Raw genomic sequence first — 17,534 nt, forward strand, 5'->3', positions numbered from 1 at the left:
ACACTTAGGGACAGTGTTAGTGTTCTGCCGATTAGAGTAAGGGATTGTTGTATTGCAAGAATCCTTGAGGAGGTGTTTACCAAGCCTTTATATCTTGGCCTTGAAACACCAACATACTTAAATGATTATAGTCTACCTTTAGCAAGTCATGTCACTTGAATCTAATGTCTGGTCCTAGGTATAATTTAATACTATGTCACTAGTGGTTTCTTGCTACAGTAGCTGAAATATATGTGGTAATGATTAGGCAGAACACATGGGACACCCTAAGACAGCTGTTTGGTAGTGACCAGTCTATGAACATATATAGTCAGTTTAAGCCTAGGTGGGATTGGGCACCACAAGCCTGACCAGGGCCTACACATTGTATGAGCATACCATAATTTACCTACTTTCTTACGCTGATAACTATACATGTCAGTAGTCTAACATTCTTTCTGAAAATTCTTGTAGGCGACAAGTTTACTTTTAGGTAAGTCTTTTGGGCCCTAGGCCTGGGGGCCGATGCTGTTTTCTACTGGCTGTTGGTCCTGTTTTTTGCCACACTGCTGATTGAAAGTACTGGTATTGGATTTTCTTAATGGAAATTAATGTTCTCATGTTTGTCATTTGTATCTTATTCTTGGTTTGTCTTTGGTTGAAACTTCAACATAAATACATAATGGCTCAGCAATATCAAATTACATTGCAACCCTCTGCAGTAAAAGGACTGCTTATCTATAGGGGAGTGATAGTTTTATGGGTTGGGGAAAGAGGATTAGAGAGGGAGGGTACACTTAAAAGGTAAGAGTTTCTTTCATCCTAATGTTTTCTTTAAGAAGCTTTATTTAGTTCCATTGGAGTAGCTTTACTGATGGATTTCATCTTTCCTTCTCTGTTTAGAAAAGCATTCATGTTTCATGTCCAAAGGAAAATGTATCTTCAAAGTTTTTGGCACCATATACTATTTTTTCCAGAATTCATACGAAGAGTGTAAGTATTTTGATAAAATGAGGAGAAAACATAATAACATGTTTTTCGTTTTATCTGCTTGTCTAGTGCTATAAACATATTAATAATCAATGTGGTTTTCATTTACTTTGTGTTACAACACAGCCAATAAAGTGCAGTATGTTTGGCAAAACTGGTACTTGGGTCCTTAGAATAAATGTACACATCCACTCACTGATAATTTTTATTATTATTATTAAAGGGAATCCTACACTGTTGGTGGGAATGTAAGTTGGTATAGCCACTATGGAAAACAGTGTGGAGGTTCCTTAGAAAAATAAATATAGAATTACCATATGATCCACCAGTCCCACTCCTGGGCGTATACTTGGACAAAACTATAATTCAAAGCGATACATGCAATTACTGGTAATCTTAAAGAGAGGAACTGTGTGAAATTTTCTTTTTTTTTGAAATTTTCTTATATATGCTTTACTAGTGCCACTTACCGACTTTTGGATAATGATGATAGTACTTGATGTTTGAGTAATTTGCTACTGCTTATATTTCTCTCCCTTTGCCTATAGAAAGGGGCATTTTCTCAAAATTCCGAGAATAGCATATTGAGGGATAATTTTCAGAGATCTTTTTGTTAAAGCCCTTTCTAGTACCATAGGCTTTTTGGAAGCAGAAATGATGGATTATATTAAAGCCTACTGGTTCTTATTGTGTGATACATTTTCAAAAATAGCTGTTTTTACCCTATTACAAAACAAATATATATTTAGTGATCAAAATTTAGGAAATACAAAAGAAAGTGAAAATCATTCATTTCTATAATATAAAGATAATGTGAGCTTTTGTTATATAGCACTTACTAATAATAATCAGTGATTTTGCCACTTGCAACAACATGGATGGACTTGGAGGTTATGCTAAGTGAAATATGTTAAACAGAAAAAGACAAATACTATATGATGTGGAATTTGAAAAATAAAACTAGTCATTATAACAAAAAGGAAACAAACTCGCAGATTTAGGAAATAAACTAATGGATATAAATAGGAGTAGGGGATTAAGAGGTTCAAACCATTATGTATAAAATAAATAAGCTATAAGAATATATTGGACAACACAGGGACTATAGTCAGTATTTTATAACTACAAATGGTACATAACCTTTAAAATATTGTGAATCACTATTTTGTATACTGTAACTTTCTAATATTGTCTATTAACTATATCTCAATTTTAAAAAGTAAAATTAATAATAATCATATTAGTAATAGCTAACATTTATTGATTGCCTGACATATGCCAGCACCATATTTTCCATATCATTATTTTACTTGATCCAATCTTTTTTCTTTAAATATTTTACCATAATAGGTTTTTATAGTACATGCTGTTTTATAAGTTACTTTTTATTTCTTAATATGTACATCATTCTGTGTTTACTTTATGTGTATTATTTTAAGAGTCACATAGTATTCCACTGTATGACTTTACTATAATTTATTTTTCTCATCTTACATTATGGGGCATTTATTTATTTCTAATTTTGTGACTTCATAGTTTTGATGATATAGCTAACCCTTTCCTCACAAAGGTAAGAAAAAATTAGAGTACATTTATATAAGTAGAATTGTTGAGTCACAGGGAATGTACATTATAAGGCTTTTGGTATGTTCTACCTGGCTTCCACTTAACTGATTTATTGAGTCAACTGTTGCTCTGCATTTCCTTTGTAAACCATTCTGATTCATGCTCACAGCACATTTGCAGCTTGTAAGGTCTTTGAGGTTTGCATGCTGACACTACTGGTTAAGTTGAATGCTTACCAAGGGTCAGTTACAATGTCTGTTGTACTGTTTTTGAAATTATGTTAATGAAATATGTTAAGCCAGTGAAATATAAGTGTGAAAGGCAGGGTGACTGTGTCTTTGGAAACCAAATTTGATTACTTTATAGAGACTTGATACAGAAGAGGATGGCTTTTTTTTTGTTTTTGTTTTTTCCGTCTACATCACACAGCATGCAAAATCTTAGTTCCTCAACTGGGGACTGAACTTGTGCCCCCTGGAGTGGAGTCCTAATTACTAGACTGCCAGGAATTCCCAAGAAGAGTTTTTTAAAACCTGCTATTTTGGTATGTTTGGACAAAATAAATGTAGTACAATATTAGGGAAAATATTTCTTTAAAAAACCCTGGAAAAATTTTTGTTCTTTAGGTTGCTTTGTAAGTGTGACTAAAGATTTGCCTTGCTTTCAAGAAACTGGAAGATGTGTACCTTTTGGTTATAGTTTTTTACAAGAAAGTCAAGATAAAGTTTCTTTATAGTAATTAGAGGACTCATGAAAAGATCAATGTTTGAGTTAAAATAAAATGTAGGGGTATTTTTATATCCTTTTTTATTATTTTCTACTTGTACTGAATTTTCTGATTGATTGACCTACAACTGGGCCCTACCTATTGCCTAAAAAGACTTTTTTTACTGTATCGCTTTTGTGCCAGTCCAACTTGACATTCTGGTCCCATCACTTCATGGGAAATAGGTGGGGAAACAGTGTCAGACTTTATTTTTGGGGGCTCCAAAATCACTGCAGATGGTGATTGCAGCCATGAAATTAAAAGATGCTTACTCCTTGGAAGGAAAGTTATGACCAACCGAGACAGCATATTAAAAAGCAGAGACATTACTTTGCCAACAAAGGTCTGTCTAGTCAAGGCTATGGTTTTTCCAGTGGTCATGTATGGATGTGAGAGTTGGACGGTGAAGAAAGCTGTGCACCGAAGAATTGATGCTTTTGAACTGTGGTGTTGGAGAAGACTCTTGAGAGTCCCTTGGACTGCAAGGAGATCCAACCAGTCCATCCTAAAGGAGATCAGCCCTGGGTGTTCATTGGAAGGACTGATGTTGAAGCTGAAACTCCAATACTTTGGCCACCTCATGCAAAGAGTTGACTCATTTGAAAAGACCCTGATGCTGGGAAGGATTGGGAGCAGGAGAAGAAGGGGACTACAGAGGATGAGATGGCTGGATGGCATCACCGACTCAATGAGCATGAGTTTGGGTAGACTCTGGGAGTTGGTGATGGACAGGGAGGCCTGGCGTGCTGCGATTCATGGGATCACAGAGAGTTGGACACAACTGAGCGACTGAACTGAACTGAACTGACTTGACATTCTCTGCTAATGCTGGCTATTCAGAGTTTTTAAAGTTTTACCATTGAGGGATGATGTTTCATTGCTATTTTAATTTACATTTCCTTTGATTAATTATGAATTGACCACTTTTTCATATACTTATTGACCATTCTTCATGTCATTTGCCCATTTTTCTAAGTGTGAAGTTTTTCCTTTATTGATAAGAATTCTTCTTATATTAAGGGTATTGATCTTTTGCCATGTGTTTTGCAGATAGGTTTTTTCTAGTTTATCATTCATTGTTATTTGTTTATGGTGTCTTGACATATCAAATATTTAATTTTCTAGATAATAAAACTTAATCAATTTATGATGACTGCCTTTGGGTTCCTGCTTAGGGTAGTCTATGATTTTATATATATATAAATATATATACACACACACATACTTTAAATTACACAGTGTAATGGGTAAGAGCAGGGACTCTAGAGTCAGGCTCATTGGATTTGATCCCCTAGATTTGAATTTCGGTTCTGCCACTTTAACTGTGTGACCTCAGGCCAGTTGTTTAGCCTTCCTGTGCTATAGGTTCCTTATCTGTGAAGTGGGAGTAAAGGTATTTATCTCTTAGGGTTGTTATGAGGATTGAAGCAATTGGAATTGGGCCTGGAACATGGCAAACACAATATAAATAGTGTTTGTTAAATATAATTATAAATATGATAATTTTTGAATTTTTATGTTTTATTTTTTACATTTCAAACTATTTTTGTTATTTGATTTGAAGTAAGGGTCTAATTTAATTTTTTAAAATTATTTTATTGAAGTATATTTGATTTACAGTGTAACAATTCTTTTTGAAATGATTAGCATGTTACAGTACTACAAAATAATCCATCCTTTATCTCAAGGACGTGAATTGTCATCTTTATCCAATATTTATAATTGGTCCATTGATCTGTCTGTTCTTTTGCTGTAACTAAGGAATAGATGTTTAACTTTAGACTCTGACTTAGGTTTGTATCCTGGCTCTTAGGGAAGTTACTTAACTACCTCTTAAACCTTAGGTTTCTCATCTGATTCTCACTAATGCTTAAAAGACTTTTGAATGGATTATATGAGAATAGTGTCTGTTACATGTTTGGCATATAATAGCTGTTCAGTAAATGTTAATTCTCTTTCCTCCTTTAATGAAAATTTGGAGAAAGGAGACAGCTGGTATGATCTATAATCTACTTTTCAGTGTTCTATCACTTTGGAAGAAATGGATAGTTCAGACTTAATTACCTTTTAGGTTGAGGAACTAGGGCCTCAAAGATCTATAACTGAGATGATAACACAATGTCCCCATCCCCTCCAGGGAGAGTTTATTAACTGAGAGGGTACCAAACAGTATGTCAGAGTTTCTCAACTTTGGCAGTATTGACATTTTAAGCTAGATAATTCTTTTTCATAGGAGGCTGTTCTGTGCACTATAGGATGTTTAGCAGCATCCCTGGCCTCTACCTACAAGTGGCCAGTTAGATAGCGCCCTTAGTTGTGACAACTAAAAATGTTTATGTGTCACCACATGTCCCCCCAGAAACAAATTGCTCCTTGTTGACAGCCACTTAATATATAAATATAGAACTGAAGACCTCAGGGGAGGAAGTGGTGAACTCCTTCAGGTGTTTGGAGAACTGCTTATCTTTTGTGGAGTAGGTCATTTAAAAAAAAACAAAACATATTAATTGTTATTTTATTCTATTTCTTATTCTCCCTTTCTCTTATTTGAACTCATTATTAGGTGGTTCACCCATTTACTAATCACCTACTGCATTCCAGATACTCTTCTGGGCACTGGAGCTATAGCAATGAATAGAATGGTGGTGTAGAGCCTATATTCTAGGATGTGAGACCAGATAGGATTTGTCAATGATGTGGATATGAGAGAGAGAAAATAAGGAGTTGAGATAATCCCAAAGATTTGGCCTGAGAATTGGGTAAATTCTGGTGTCATTTACTAAGTAGGGGACAAGTAGTTGTATTGGTAGGGAGCAGAGGGCTTCCCTTGTAGCTCAGCTGGTAAAGAATCCACCCACAATGCGGGAGACCTGGGTTTGATCCCTGGATTGGGAAGATCCCCTGGAGAAGGGAAAGGCTACCCACTCCAGTATTCTGGCCTGGAGAATTCCATGGACTTTACAGTCCATGGGGTCGCAAAGAGTCAGACGCGACTGAGCGATTTTCTCTTTCAGGGGAAAATAAGGGTTCTGTTTGGACAAGTTAAATTTCAGGTATCTTTTATAAAGCCAAAGATAGATGCCACCTGAGTCAGGAAAGAGGTTTGGCTGTGTTACTTTAGGAATTAAATTGATTTCAGAGTGAGTAGGAAAGTGTTAAATATGTTTTGTTTCTGCTGCTGCTGCTGCTAAATCACTTCAGTCGTGTCCGACTCTGTGCGACCCCATAGACGGCAGCCCACCAGGCTCCCCTGTCCCTGGGATTCTCCAGGCAAGCATACTGAAGTGGGTTGCCATTTCCTTCTCCAGTGTATGAAAGTGAAAAGTGAAAGTGAAGTCGCTCAGTCGTGTCCGACTCTTAGTGACCCCATGGACTGCAGCCTACCAGGCTCCTCCATCCATGGGATTTTCCAGGTGAGAGTACTGGAGTGGGTTGCCATCGCCTTCTCCAGTTTTGTTTCTGAGACCCTGTGAATGCGGACAATAGTTGGTCTCCTTGATATAGGTCAGATGGCTTTACTTTCTGATCTGTTGATGAGGTGCTTCATCCTTATTCCCAAACCGGTATTCGGTATTTGTTGAATAGTTACTATGTACATAGCCTGTGATTTGTGTAAGAAAGTGGTGCTGGACATGGTTCTGACACTTATAAAGCTCATCATGTAGTTGGGAAGCCAGAACAGAGTTGAAATTGACAGTACTGCTAGTCACTGTCAGGGCAAGGATTAGGGTGGTAGCGGTGGGAGAAGAAAGATCTGAGAAATGTCTCCTAGACATGAATGTGAAAGTAGTATCCACCAATGAGAAGCTAGGAGCATAATGAGATTATTATGAGGATCAAATGATTCAGTGTATTTGAAAATGTTTTATAAATGATGAATCATGATATAAATGTTAATTGTTGTCATAATCCTTAAATTAGAAGAACTACAATTAAGTTAACAATCCTTTCATTGAGGAATCAAAGAAGAAAAATCTTAGTGTTAGAGCTGACCTATATAATCCCTTTAGTTTTGCCACACCTATTCATTATGGCTTAATTGGCACAGAAATGTAAACTAGAAAGTTGAATAATTAAAGCCAAAATTCCTACTTTTTAAAAAATAATTTAGGTCATATGAGTAGTTGCTGGGAATATGGCTGGAATTATATATCTCAGTCTTAACATTTCTGGAATATTTGCAACTGGGTGTTTTTTAGTAAAAAGGGGATAATACATATGCATGTATATGAAAAAGACTTTGCATTCTAATCATGGCTTATTCATGAAATGATTCCTAATATTGAAATTGCATAAGTGAATCTGAGAATTTTCTGTTACTTTTTCTGAAATACACAAACACAATTAAGGTTTTACAGAAGCAGTGTGAAGTAGCGAATTGGAAGCATCTTTGCTTTTCCTTGAATCCTGGTGCATCTTGGAAGTCTGTCTTTTGTGTAAGTGGGTTCCTAAGAATCAGGAGAGGTATCTTAATTTTAAAGTAAAATAGCAAAAGGTGGAAGCTATGGAAATGATATGGGAATAAGGGACTTTACAGTTATATAAACTGCATATAAACTGTTATGTATGACTACAGGAATATCTTTTTGTTTTGAAAAATAAAGAGTTTTGGCTCTAGCCTTGTTGGGAGATCAGTGATGATAACTCAGCCTTCATATGAAATACATGTTCTTTGGGTTGGGAAGCATAGGCTTGAAGAAGTCTTAGAGGAGTGTGAACTGAGAGAGGTTTATAACATTTCAAGGAAAGAAGAGCATTTCATTATTTGTAACACTGGTTACAACACTGGTTTTGTCTTTTGAACAGATAACTTGCCTGGACATTTCCAGCGGAGGAGGCCTTGGTGTGTCTTCCAGCACCGATGGGAGCATGAAGATCTGGCAGGCTTCCAATGGAGAGCTCAGAGTAAAGGCTTTGGATACACTTTTAGGGTGGTCTGAGAAACCTTAGACTGGGCCTAAGAAGAAGAAGAGTGGGCCATTCTGAAAATGTAGGAACACTGCACTTCGATTGGTCTTTATTCTTCCACTTGTTAATATGAGAACCAGGCTCAGGTTTGATGATTTGCCAGAACAAATTGGGGCTGAAACAGTGGGAGAGCCCGGCTAGTGAATGTCTGAATGGTACCTTGATATGAACTGCCTTCAGTGATACATTTCTAAGACAGAGTAGCTAGGCTGTTACACTGACTGTATGGCTGAGCCCCTCAACCTGTACAGAGAATTTTAAGTAAAAGAACCCTCAAACCTCCTCAGCTCCTTATGTGTAGAAATAGACTTATGAATAGCTATGAGAGCTTTGGAGTTCAAATTCACAACATCTACAGCCAAAGTCCAGGAAAGGGAGCCAACAGCCCCTATAACATTACTTGGTAGACAGATGAACTGAACAGATTCTTTGGATCTCTTTTGTCTTAAAAATCCAGCGTGTAGATGTATCATTTAAGAGACCAAGGATATGGGAGGTAAGAGGACATCAAGGGATGGACAAGAGAACTAGCATGGAATTCTCTTTTGTTTTTCCAGAGAGTATTGGAAGGACATGTGTTTGATGTGAATTGTTGCAGGTTTTTCCCATCAGGCCTTGTGGTTCTGAGTGGGGGAATGGATGCCCAGCTGAAGATCTGGTCAGCTGAAGATGCTAGCTGCGTGGTGACCTTCAAAGGTCACAAAGGAGGTATGAAGAGTGATTTTTCCTAAAGCCTTCTGTAATTGGATCCCCAGAAGTGAAGCACCAAAAAGATAGAATCTAGTTATCCACAAAAAAACAAATAATTTATCTAACTGGCTATTTAAGTGAACTGGTATTTCCCCAGGGTTTAAAAATTCCTTTCCTACCCAGTTTTGTTATTGCTATCTAGAACTAACTGCCCTACATAGATAGTTGTTTTCCGCAATTGATAAGATAAAAAAAAGCCACCACAGGAGATCATCTACTGTGTGCTGGGAAAAAAGAAAGAGAGTGTGCCCACTGTTTGGCTGAGTTGAGATTAAAGCTGGGTTGCAAATGGCTACCTCACCAAACATGAGTCAGACCTTGGTCCTAACCTGCTGATATCAGATTGTAGAGATAGAGTAAGAACATCTTCCCTCTTTAAATGATTGGTTGGTTTTTTGGGAAAAAAGATAATTTAGACATGTTATCCTTAATTAGGAATGTTAAAAAAAAAAGTGATAAATATGTCGTTCTAATTTTTACGGGCTTGGATATTTTTGAAACTGTAAAAACATCCTCAAGTAATTTCTTACCTTGATCCCTCCTTTGGGACCGTAATACACATCATGTACACCACCCATTTGAGAATTCATTACGTATCACCCTATACTTACAGTATTTAACCCAGTGTTTTGCCTTGTGCATCTGACTATATTATAAATAACTTGTGTGTTGATTTTTTTTCAGTTTTGATATTTTTCTTTATAGTGGTTTGTCAGATTACATACAGATCGTCTAGCAAACACATATGTTAACCTTGGCAAATAAATGAATTTTCTTCTTAGACTCAAGTACATGGGTGTGGAGAGGGAAAAGGGATATTTAGAGCTTTCCTCACATTCAGGCCAAAGAACTGACAGGTCTGAGGCATCAGAGTGGCCTGCACAGTCACCTCAGATCTGGCCACCTTGAAGATGTGAGGCACTGGGCAACTTTCCAGTGAAACAAGGCATGGCCCTGCATGTTGAACTTAACAAGATGTATATTCAGCAGCAGTGCATGCTCAACTTCAGAATACCTTTGGATTACTGCAGTTATGGACTGTGCCCTCCACATGAATCCTAAGTCTCCCAGTTCTCCTTAAGAATCCATGCATGTCTCTCAGAGTGAACTATATAGAGTGTTCACTGATCTAAATTAAGCTTTTATTCCATTCTTTTGAGAGAAAAGTTATGGGGTGGGGGCTTCTCCAGAGTATAATAACCCTAACTCTTTTTCCTTGAGAGGTATCTTTTTTTTAATTAGATTGAACAGAAATAAACTTTTAGGGGAAATTGCATAAATTAGTCAGATCCAGGCTAATGTCTGTCAGGTCTTGAATACTCCTCTCCAGTTAGTTCTGTTTAGCTGACTGGTTTGGGGTTGCTCATTCTTAAAAAGGGCTTCCCTCATAGCTCAGTTGGTAAAGAATCTGCCTGCAATGCAGGAGACCTGGGTTCGATTCCTGGGTTGGGAAGATCCCCTGGAGAAGGAAATGGCAACCCACTCCAGTATTCTTGCCTGGAGAATCCCATGGACAGAGGAGACTGGCAGGCTATAGTCCATGGAGTTGCAAAGAGTCAGACACAACTTGGCAACTAAACAAACCACCACCACCAATTCTTAAAAAGTATGGAGCCAAAATCAGGATTAATCTCCAGTAATTTAGCAGCATGTGTGGGATGTCTTTACCCAGTTGACTTCCAGATTGCTCTGTGTGACTACTTTTCTACAGTCTTTCTAGTTCTGAGATTACCATGTAAAAAAACAGAATAAAGAATTATTACCTGCATTTGTGATCTTAAGTAGTTTCACAACTGATGACTAAGAAAAGCAGAAAATAGTAGCAAAAGTGAACATGGTCTTTTATTGCCTAGGTAAGTTTGGCAAGCAAGATATGAAAGGAAGACTTGACTGAACATCCCCTGATGCTTACTGCAAAGAATCGTTAGGACACTAATAGAGCAGCTTTGTATAAAGGTCTGCTATAAAGGATAATCTTTTGTTAGCTTACGTCCCTGGCTTGTTTATTACTTCTAGTATATGGAAACATGATAGTAAGGGAGGCAGTATAGTAGAGTGGTTAAGCTTAGGATTTGAGAATACAAATCTTGGTTTAAATCTTAATTCTTCCACTTAACAGCCTGTGAAGCCTTTTGAAGTTGCTTAACTTTTCTGAGTCTTTATTTCCTCATATGTAAAATGGGGATAGTAGTGTTAAAAGAGATGGTGCATATGAGTGATTTAGCATAATCCCTGGTATAAAATAAATGCACAGTGAATATTATTATTATTGTTCATTAAAAATATAACACTGCAGTTTAAACTTTGCCAGGCAAGTTGAACCTTGTGATGTTGTAACATGCTTATCAACTGTGAAAAGCAGAAATTGTTATTTCTAATAGAAAAATAGACATTTTTGATCTTAGTTGTTATGTAATTGGTCTTTTCTAATACTTTTAGATACATATTTTATATTTAATTAAAGGATTAGTGTGTTCATTATTTAATTAACAAACAGAGGTAAGATTTTTGTGTGTGTTTCTAAATTTTTCTAATGAAAAGATAAACTAAAAGTAGTGTTCTGTTTGTATTGTATGAATTTACTAAGTAGCTCTAAAGTGTGCTTTAATCAGTTAGAAGTTTTTTACTTGCCCAGGCCATTTAATTAAGGTTGCTGAATTTGGATATATATATTCATAATCTTAATTTTTTCTAGTAAGCACCAGATCTTTCATAATCTTTGAAAATATTGAGAACAAATGAAGCACCATTTCAGTTGATTGTTTGAGGTTTTTTGTTTACAAATGTAGGAAAGATGCTTACATTTGAGAAACCAAGTTACATTTTCAGCACTCGGGCCATTCTTTTCAAACTCTAATATACTTTCTTTGAAATAGGATATGCTGCCTCCAAGTAAGAGAAGATGCTTCAAGACTTACTATTTTCTGAGAACTGAATTGGTTAAACTTGTTAGAAACCTGTATAGAAATACGAAATTTGCTCTGTTTCTTACTAATATTTATTCAGGCATAGTTTAATCTAACTTATTCTTATTTCCCAGACTTTGGCTAGGATGCTTATATGTCAATCAGCTGAATCTTTTCTTGAATGCAATTTTTTTTTCTTCTTGGTTTATATGTTGAAGACCTGTGTCTGTTTGGTTTGATAACTAAAGCCTTGGCATCTCTGTTACATTGTTAAGTATGGCTACTCCTCTTACAAAGGCATTCCTACTCCTTTTATAGCTTTTTCTTAAAGTCATTCCTCACAGATTCCTGCTCCTATAAGGCTTCTCTTTCTTTTATTCTTCCCATCTAAGAGTGAAGAGACCCACCCTAGATGCCACTATGTTGTGAGTGACATTTTATTAGAGAGGGGGTGATAGTTTTCCACTCTACTTTTCATAAAAAGGGAAGACTTTCAACCTCTTTACTGAGTATTAGTTGAAATTTGTACACAGTTAATACGATTCACAGCTCCCTAGCCACAGTAGCATCCTCCTTGGGTACATACTTTTCGTTAACTATTTGTTCTTTTAAGTTTGTATCACTTCCATGGAACTCAATATTTTTAAATAGTGGTTGGAACTTTCCAATAAGGATATAAATAGATCTTTGATTTCTTGGTAAGAGCTGAAGGCCCTTCCTTATGTTCCTATTGGTGATTCTTCATGATTCTTAAAAAGATTAAAATCCTTTTCTAGCTAGAATGCTGTGTTATGGAAATAGAGTGGAAAGGTGAATTTTCTAAAGTTAAGGTACTTTACAAAATAGAGTGGAAAGGTGAATTTTCTAAAGTTAAGGTACTTTACCATTACAAAATATGTTATAAATAAGAACTGTAAAATAGCAATAAGACATGTTGCCTCCTTTGATCTACTTCTAAGGGAAAAGCTATTTTTAAAAGCTTATCTATTTGGCCCTTATCTAGTTGATAAATAATTATGAGGATTACATTTTATTTTTTCAACAACTATAACCAGCTACATAAATTATATTTGATTTTTATTTTAAATTGGCTATATTTGGAAACTTACCCTGTGACTTAGGTCCTACCTGAGTTGTCTGTAATCATATTTTCTCAAACAGCCCCCAAATTGGCTACTTTTTCAATTTGTGGCATTTTTTATAAATTCATCTTTTTCTGGAAAAGGCTTTTAGAGTAAAATTTCCAGTAGGAGTTGAGGCCTTTTGTTAACCGCATGGGTCATCCATCTCTTGTGCCTTGTGTTGAGTTTTTGTCAAGGTTTGTATATCTGAAGTCGTCTCATCTTGAGAGAAATAGGAACAAGCCAAAGAACACGTGTTTACTTCAGTAACTTTTGGTCAGGTACTCATCACTCAGCCTGCAAGTGTTTATTGGGCACCTATAATAGGAAAACTAAGATCATGGCATCTGATCCCATCACTTCATGGCAAATAGATGGGGAAACAGTGGAAACGGTGTCAGACTTTATTTTTTTGGGCTCTAAAATCACTGCAGATGGTGATTGCAGCCATGAAATTAAAAGACGCTTACTCCTTGGAAGGAAAGTTATGACCAGCCTAGATAGCATATTAAAAAGCAGAGACATTATTTTGCCAACAAAGGTCCGTCTAGTCAAGGCTTTGGTTTTTCCAGTAGTCATCAATGGATGTGAAAGTTGGACGGTGAAGAAAGCTGAGCACCAAAGAATTGATGCTTTTGAACTGTGGTGTTGGAGAAGACTCTTGAGAATCCCTTGGACTGCAAGAAGAAAGATCCAACTAGTCCATCCTAAAGGAGATCAGTCCTGGGTGTTCATTGGAAGGACTGATGTTGAAGCTGAAACTGCAATAGTTTGACCACCTGATGGAAAGAACTGACTCATTAGAAAAGACCCTGATGCTGGAAAAGATTGAAGGCAGGAGGCAAAGGGGACAACAGAGCATGATGGCTGGATGGCATCACTGACTCGATGGACATGAGTTTGGGTGGATTCAGGAAGTTGGTGATGGACAGGGAGGCCTGGCATGCTGCGATTCATGGGGTTGCAAAGAGTCGGACACGACTGAGCGACTGAACTAAACTGAACTGATAATAGGATAATTAAATGGGTTTTAATAAAGCAAGTACTAGCCCTGCCTGTATCACCATAGGGTCGGATTCCCTTTCTACTCTGCAGTCCTGTGTTACCACACATATGTCCCTGAATTGTAGCTCTTCATGCCTATGACTGTCTCTACCTTTTTATGCTATGTGCGCCTGATGCCAAGGATCATAGCAAATAGATAACAGGTAACATGGGCTTCGAAAGTTATAAAATCTGTGGACATTTTGGATCTTATACCACCCTGGATCTTGTTTGATCTTTTTTAGCAGACAGTCCCCTGTCAAGGTATGATGCAAGAGCCCAGGAGGTGTGTATACTGAGCTTCCTGCTGGGTTGCTCTAATAACACTGCTCTGGCAAAAGTGGAGCACTGGCTCGTACTATCTCTTTACAAACAGGTGAGGTAGAAGCTCAGCTTCCCTTTGACCATGCTGATGCCTTCCTGGTGAAAGTGGGGCACCAACTTGCATCACCTTAACTTTACACCACTTCATTGCCTCCCCATGGGCCTATAAGCTCTGTTCCCTGTGGACTGACACCAAAGGAGGGGTTGGGGATAGTGGAGTGGTACTTCCTGCTCCCTCAGGAAGGATTACCTCTTTCCCCCATGGGTGGGAGTAGAGGCTCAGTTCCCCACTGACAGTACCCTGTTGGACCTGCTTAGCATTGCTGGGTGGGGAAAATTGGAGTTCTGTCTCCTGCTTCTTTGCAGGGTTGGGATAGAAGATCACTCCCTGTTCAGCCCCACTGAAACTTAAAACAGAGGAGGTAGCAGTTTTCTTTTCTGTTTGAGGAAGATAGATATTGCCAAAATGTTTTCTATTCTGTTAGGCCACCCTTTCCTCAGTCTTCTGCCTTGAGGCAACAGACTTTCCTTGGAGTTGTTTGATTGGTGTTTTTTTGCTGTTATTTTTAATTTGTGCCTTTTTAAAAAAAAAAATCGGTTCTATGTTAGAGGCTTCAGCAGGTGTCCTGTCTAGGATATATGAGAGGCAGTAAGGAAATGCAAGGAAACTCATTTCCCTGTTGTTCTTCAAGTCCTGAGGTCCCTAGGTGAACTTCCTTCTTACATCTTTCAACCTTCCTGAGGTGGCTTGTTGTCTTATGTCCAGGTTTTTTCAGTTTTAAGGGAAGGACCTAGGAGGAATGGAGCTATTTGATCTTGGCCAGACAAGAAGTCACATCCTTTTTTATGAAGGGGAGACTAACCCTTTCAGTTACTCCTCAATGGAAGCAGCAGGAGCTTTTAAGACAGTAATTTTCATACTGAACTGCCTAAAATGACTTATTAACTTTTGTTTTTAAGAAACATTTTAAAGCCAAAAAAAAAAAAAAACCCTGGAAAACCACGGCTCTAGAACATGCCACTAAAAATTAAATCCAAAGCTCCTTTTTCCATGTCTGTTTCTCATAGCTAGTCTTTCAACTGTTGGGAAATAGGGACTCTGTTCTATTTATTTCTGTTTTTCTGGCACTTGAAAGTGCCCAGCATGTAGTACATATCCAGTACTCATTTGTAAAGAAATACTCATTTATGCAGATCCGTGCAATGTACTCTGCCCTTTAGTTCCTTTACTATCTACTGCTTCTTACGGTCTTTTCTTTTTTCTCTCGCCAGGTATCCTGGATACAGCCATTATTGATCGGGGGAAGAATGTGGTATCTGGTTCTCGCGATGGGACAGCACGACTTTGGGATTGTGGGCGCTCAGCCTGCCTGGGAGTCATTGCAGACTGTGGTTCTTCCATCAATGGAGTGGCTGTGGGTGCTGCTGACAACTCCATAAACCTCGGCTCCCCTGATCAGATGCCCAGTGAGTTGATGACAGTATATGAATTTGTTTCCTTAGGTTCCTTCAGTGTTTGCCTTAGTTTCTCCTTTTCTTCCTCCTCCTTTCCTGCTCTGTAGATATTTCTGTTTTCATCGTAAGACTTATATTTATTGCATATCTTACTATGTTAGTGTTGCTTTGAATTTACAAAGGAAGTATATGTCATAGTTACTACATTTGAGTAAGTATGGTTTAATTTAGCAGTTGAGGCTAATGCCTGTAAAACAGATCAATGCAGTTTTGGCTAAAATAATGATTCACTGAATGCAAATATAATAGGTTTTTTTTTTTTTTAAGAAGAGAGTGTTTTAGGTTAGTATAGATGAGAAAGGAGTCACAAAAGAAGTTGACTTGAACCTTGCAGGATGGATTCAAGTTGAACTGGGAAAGATGGGAGAATGGGACCTAGGGCAAGGGTAGAGGTAGTCAGTTCACATTAAAAAACAGTATGGAGGTAAAATTATCCATTGGGTAAAGGTATGCTTGGCTGGGCCAGAAGTTGGTGTAAGCTTCATAGGGGGAAATAGGTGAGTAGAAGGATAGTTCTGGTGAGTCAGAATGATAAAGGTCCTAATAAGGCAACTTGCATTCTTTTCTTATAATCCTGTGATTATAACATATTTGCTTCTCTGATGGAAACAGAGGACTGTTTTTCTCCCAGTATCTCTGCCTCTAGATCAGTTAGGTCCACATAAAATTGAGCAGAAAATATAGAGTTCTAGTAGACCCTCTGCCCCTACAAACGCACACCCTCCCTTATTATTGGCATCCCCCACAGAGTGATAAATTTGTTATGTCTATAGACCTATACTGATACATCATTAACACTCAAAGTTCAAGGATGACATTGGTATTCACTCTTGATGTTGTATATTCTGTGGGTTTGGAAAAATGTACAATGTCATGTATCTGTCATTACAGTATCATGCAGAAATTTCACTATCTGAAAAATTGTCTTTGCTCCACCAATTTGTTCCTTTCTCTCCTATAACCCTTGGCAACCACTGATATTTTTACTGTCTTCATGGTGTTGCCTTTTCCAGAATGTTTTGAAATCATAAACTATGTAGCCTTTTCAGATTGGTTTCTTTTACTTAGTAATATGCATTTAAGGTTCCTCTGGGTCTTTTTGTGCCTTGATAGCTCATTTCTTTTAAGCATTGAACAGTATTTTAAGCATTGAACAGTATTCCATTGTCTGAATGTACCTCATTTCATTCATTCATTCATTCATCTACTGAAGGACATCTTAGTTGTTTCCAAGTTTGGACAATTATGAATAAAACTTGCTCTCAGTATTCCTCTGTACATTTGGGTTAATTTTGCCCCTCATTATGGACAGTATTCTCTTCATTCTCTTAAACTTCCCATATAGATGCACTATGGTCCAAGAACTAAAACTGTTATGACTACTAGCCTGGCCCCTCTTTGGGAATTAATGGATTGTGAAAGGAAATCCAAGAGACAGGAACTGAGTAGCCATGGAATGTGCGTGTGCTAAGTCGCTTCAGTCATGTCCGATTCTTTGCCACCCTGTGGACTGTAGCCCACCAGGCTCCTCTGGCCAAGAGATTCTCCAGGCAAGAATACTGGAATGGGTTGCCATTTCCTTCTCCAGAGGAGATTCCTGACTCA

General features: G+C 37.5%; 1 protein-coding gene across 6 annotated transcripts in view; it reads left to right on the plus strand.

Moving 5' to 3' along the window:
* PAAF1 (proteasomal ATPase associated factor 1) overlaps positions 1-17,534 on the plus strand; it is a 46,749-nt gene that overhangs the window by 8,282 nt on the left and 20,933 nt on the right. For all 6 annotated transcript variants that reach the window (XR_014068417.1, XM_081539580.1, XM_081539578.1 and 3 more), the window contains 4 exons: positions 883-972; positions 8,108-8,206; positions 8,827-8,977; positions 15,687-15,881. Coding sequence is in view for 5 of the 6 variants with exons in the window: in XM_081539578.1 (XP_081395704.1) it covers positions 883-972; positions 8,108-8,206; positions 8,827-8,977; positions 15,687-15,881 (535 nt within the window). In the remaining variant the exon portion in view is untranslated. The remainder of the gene's footprint in view (positions 1-882; positions 973-8,107; positions 8,207-8,826; positions 8,978-15,686; positions 15,882-17,534) is intronic.

Source organism: Giraffa tippelskirchi, chromosome 11 (assembly GCF_054371585.1).
Source record: "Giraffa tippelskirchi isolate mGirTip1 chromosome 11, T2T-mGirTip1v1.2.pri, whole genome shotgun sequence".
Lineage (NCBI taxonomy): Eukaryota > Metazoa > Chordata > Mammalia > Artiodactyla > Giraffidae > Giraffa > Giraffa tippelskirchi.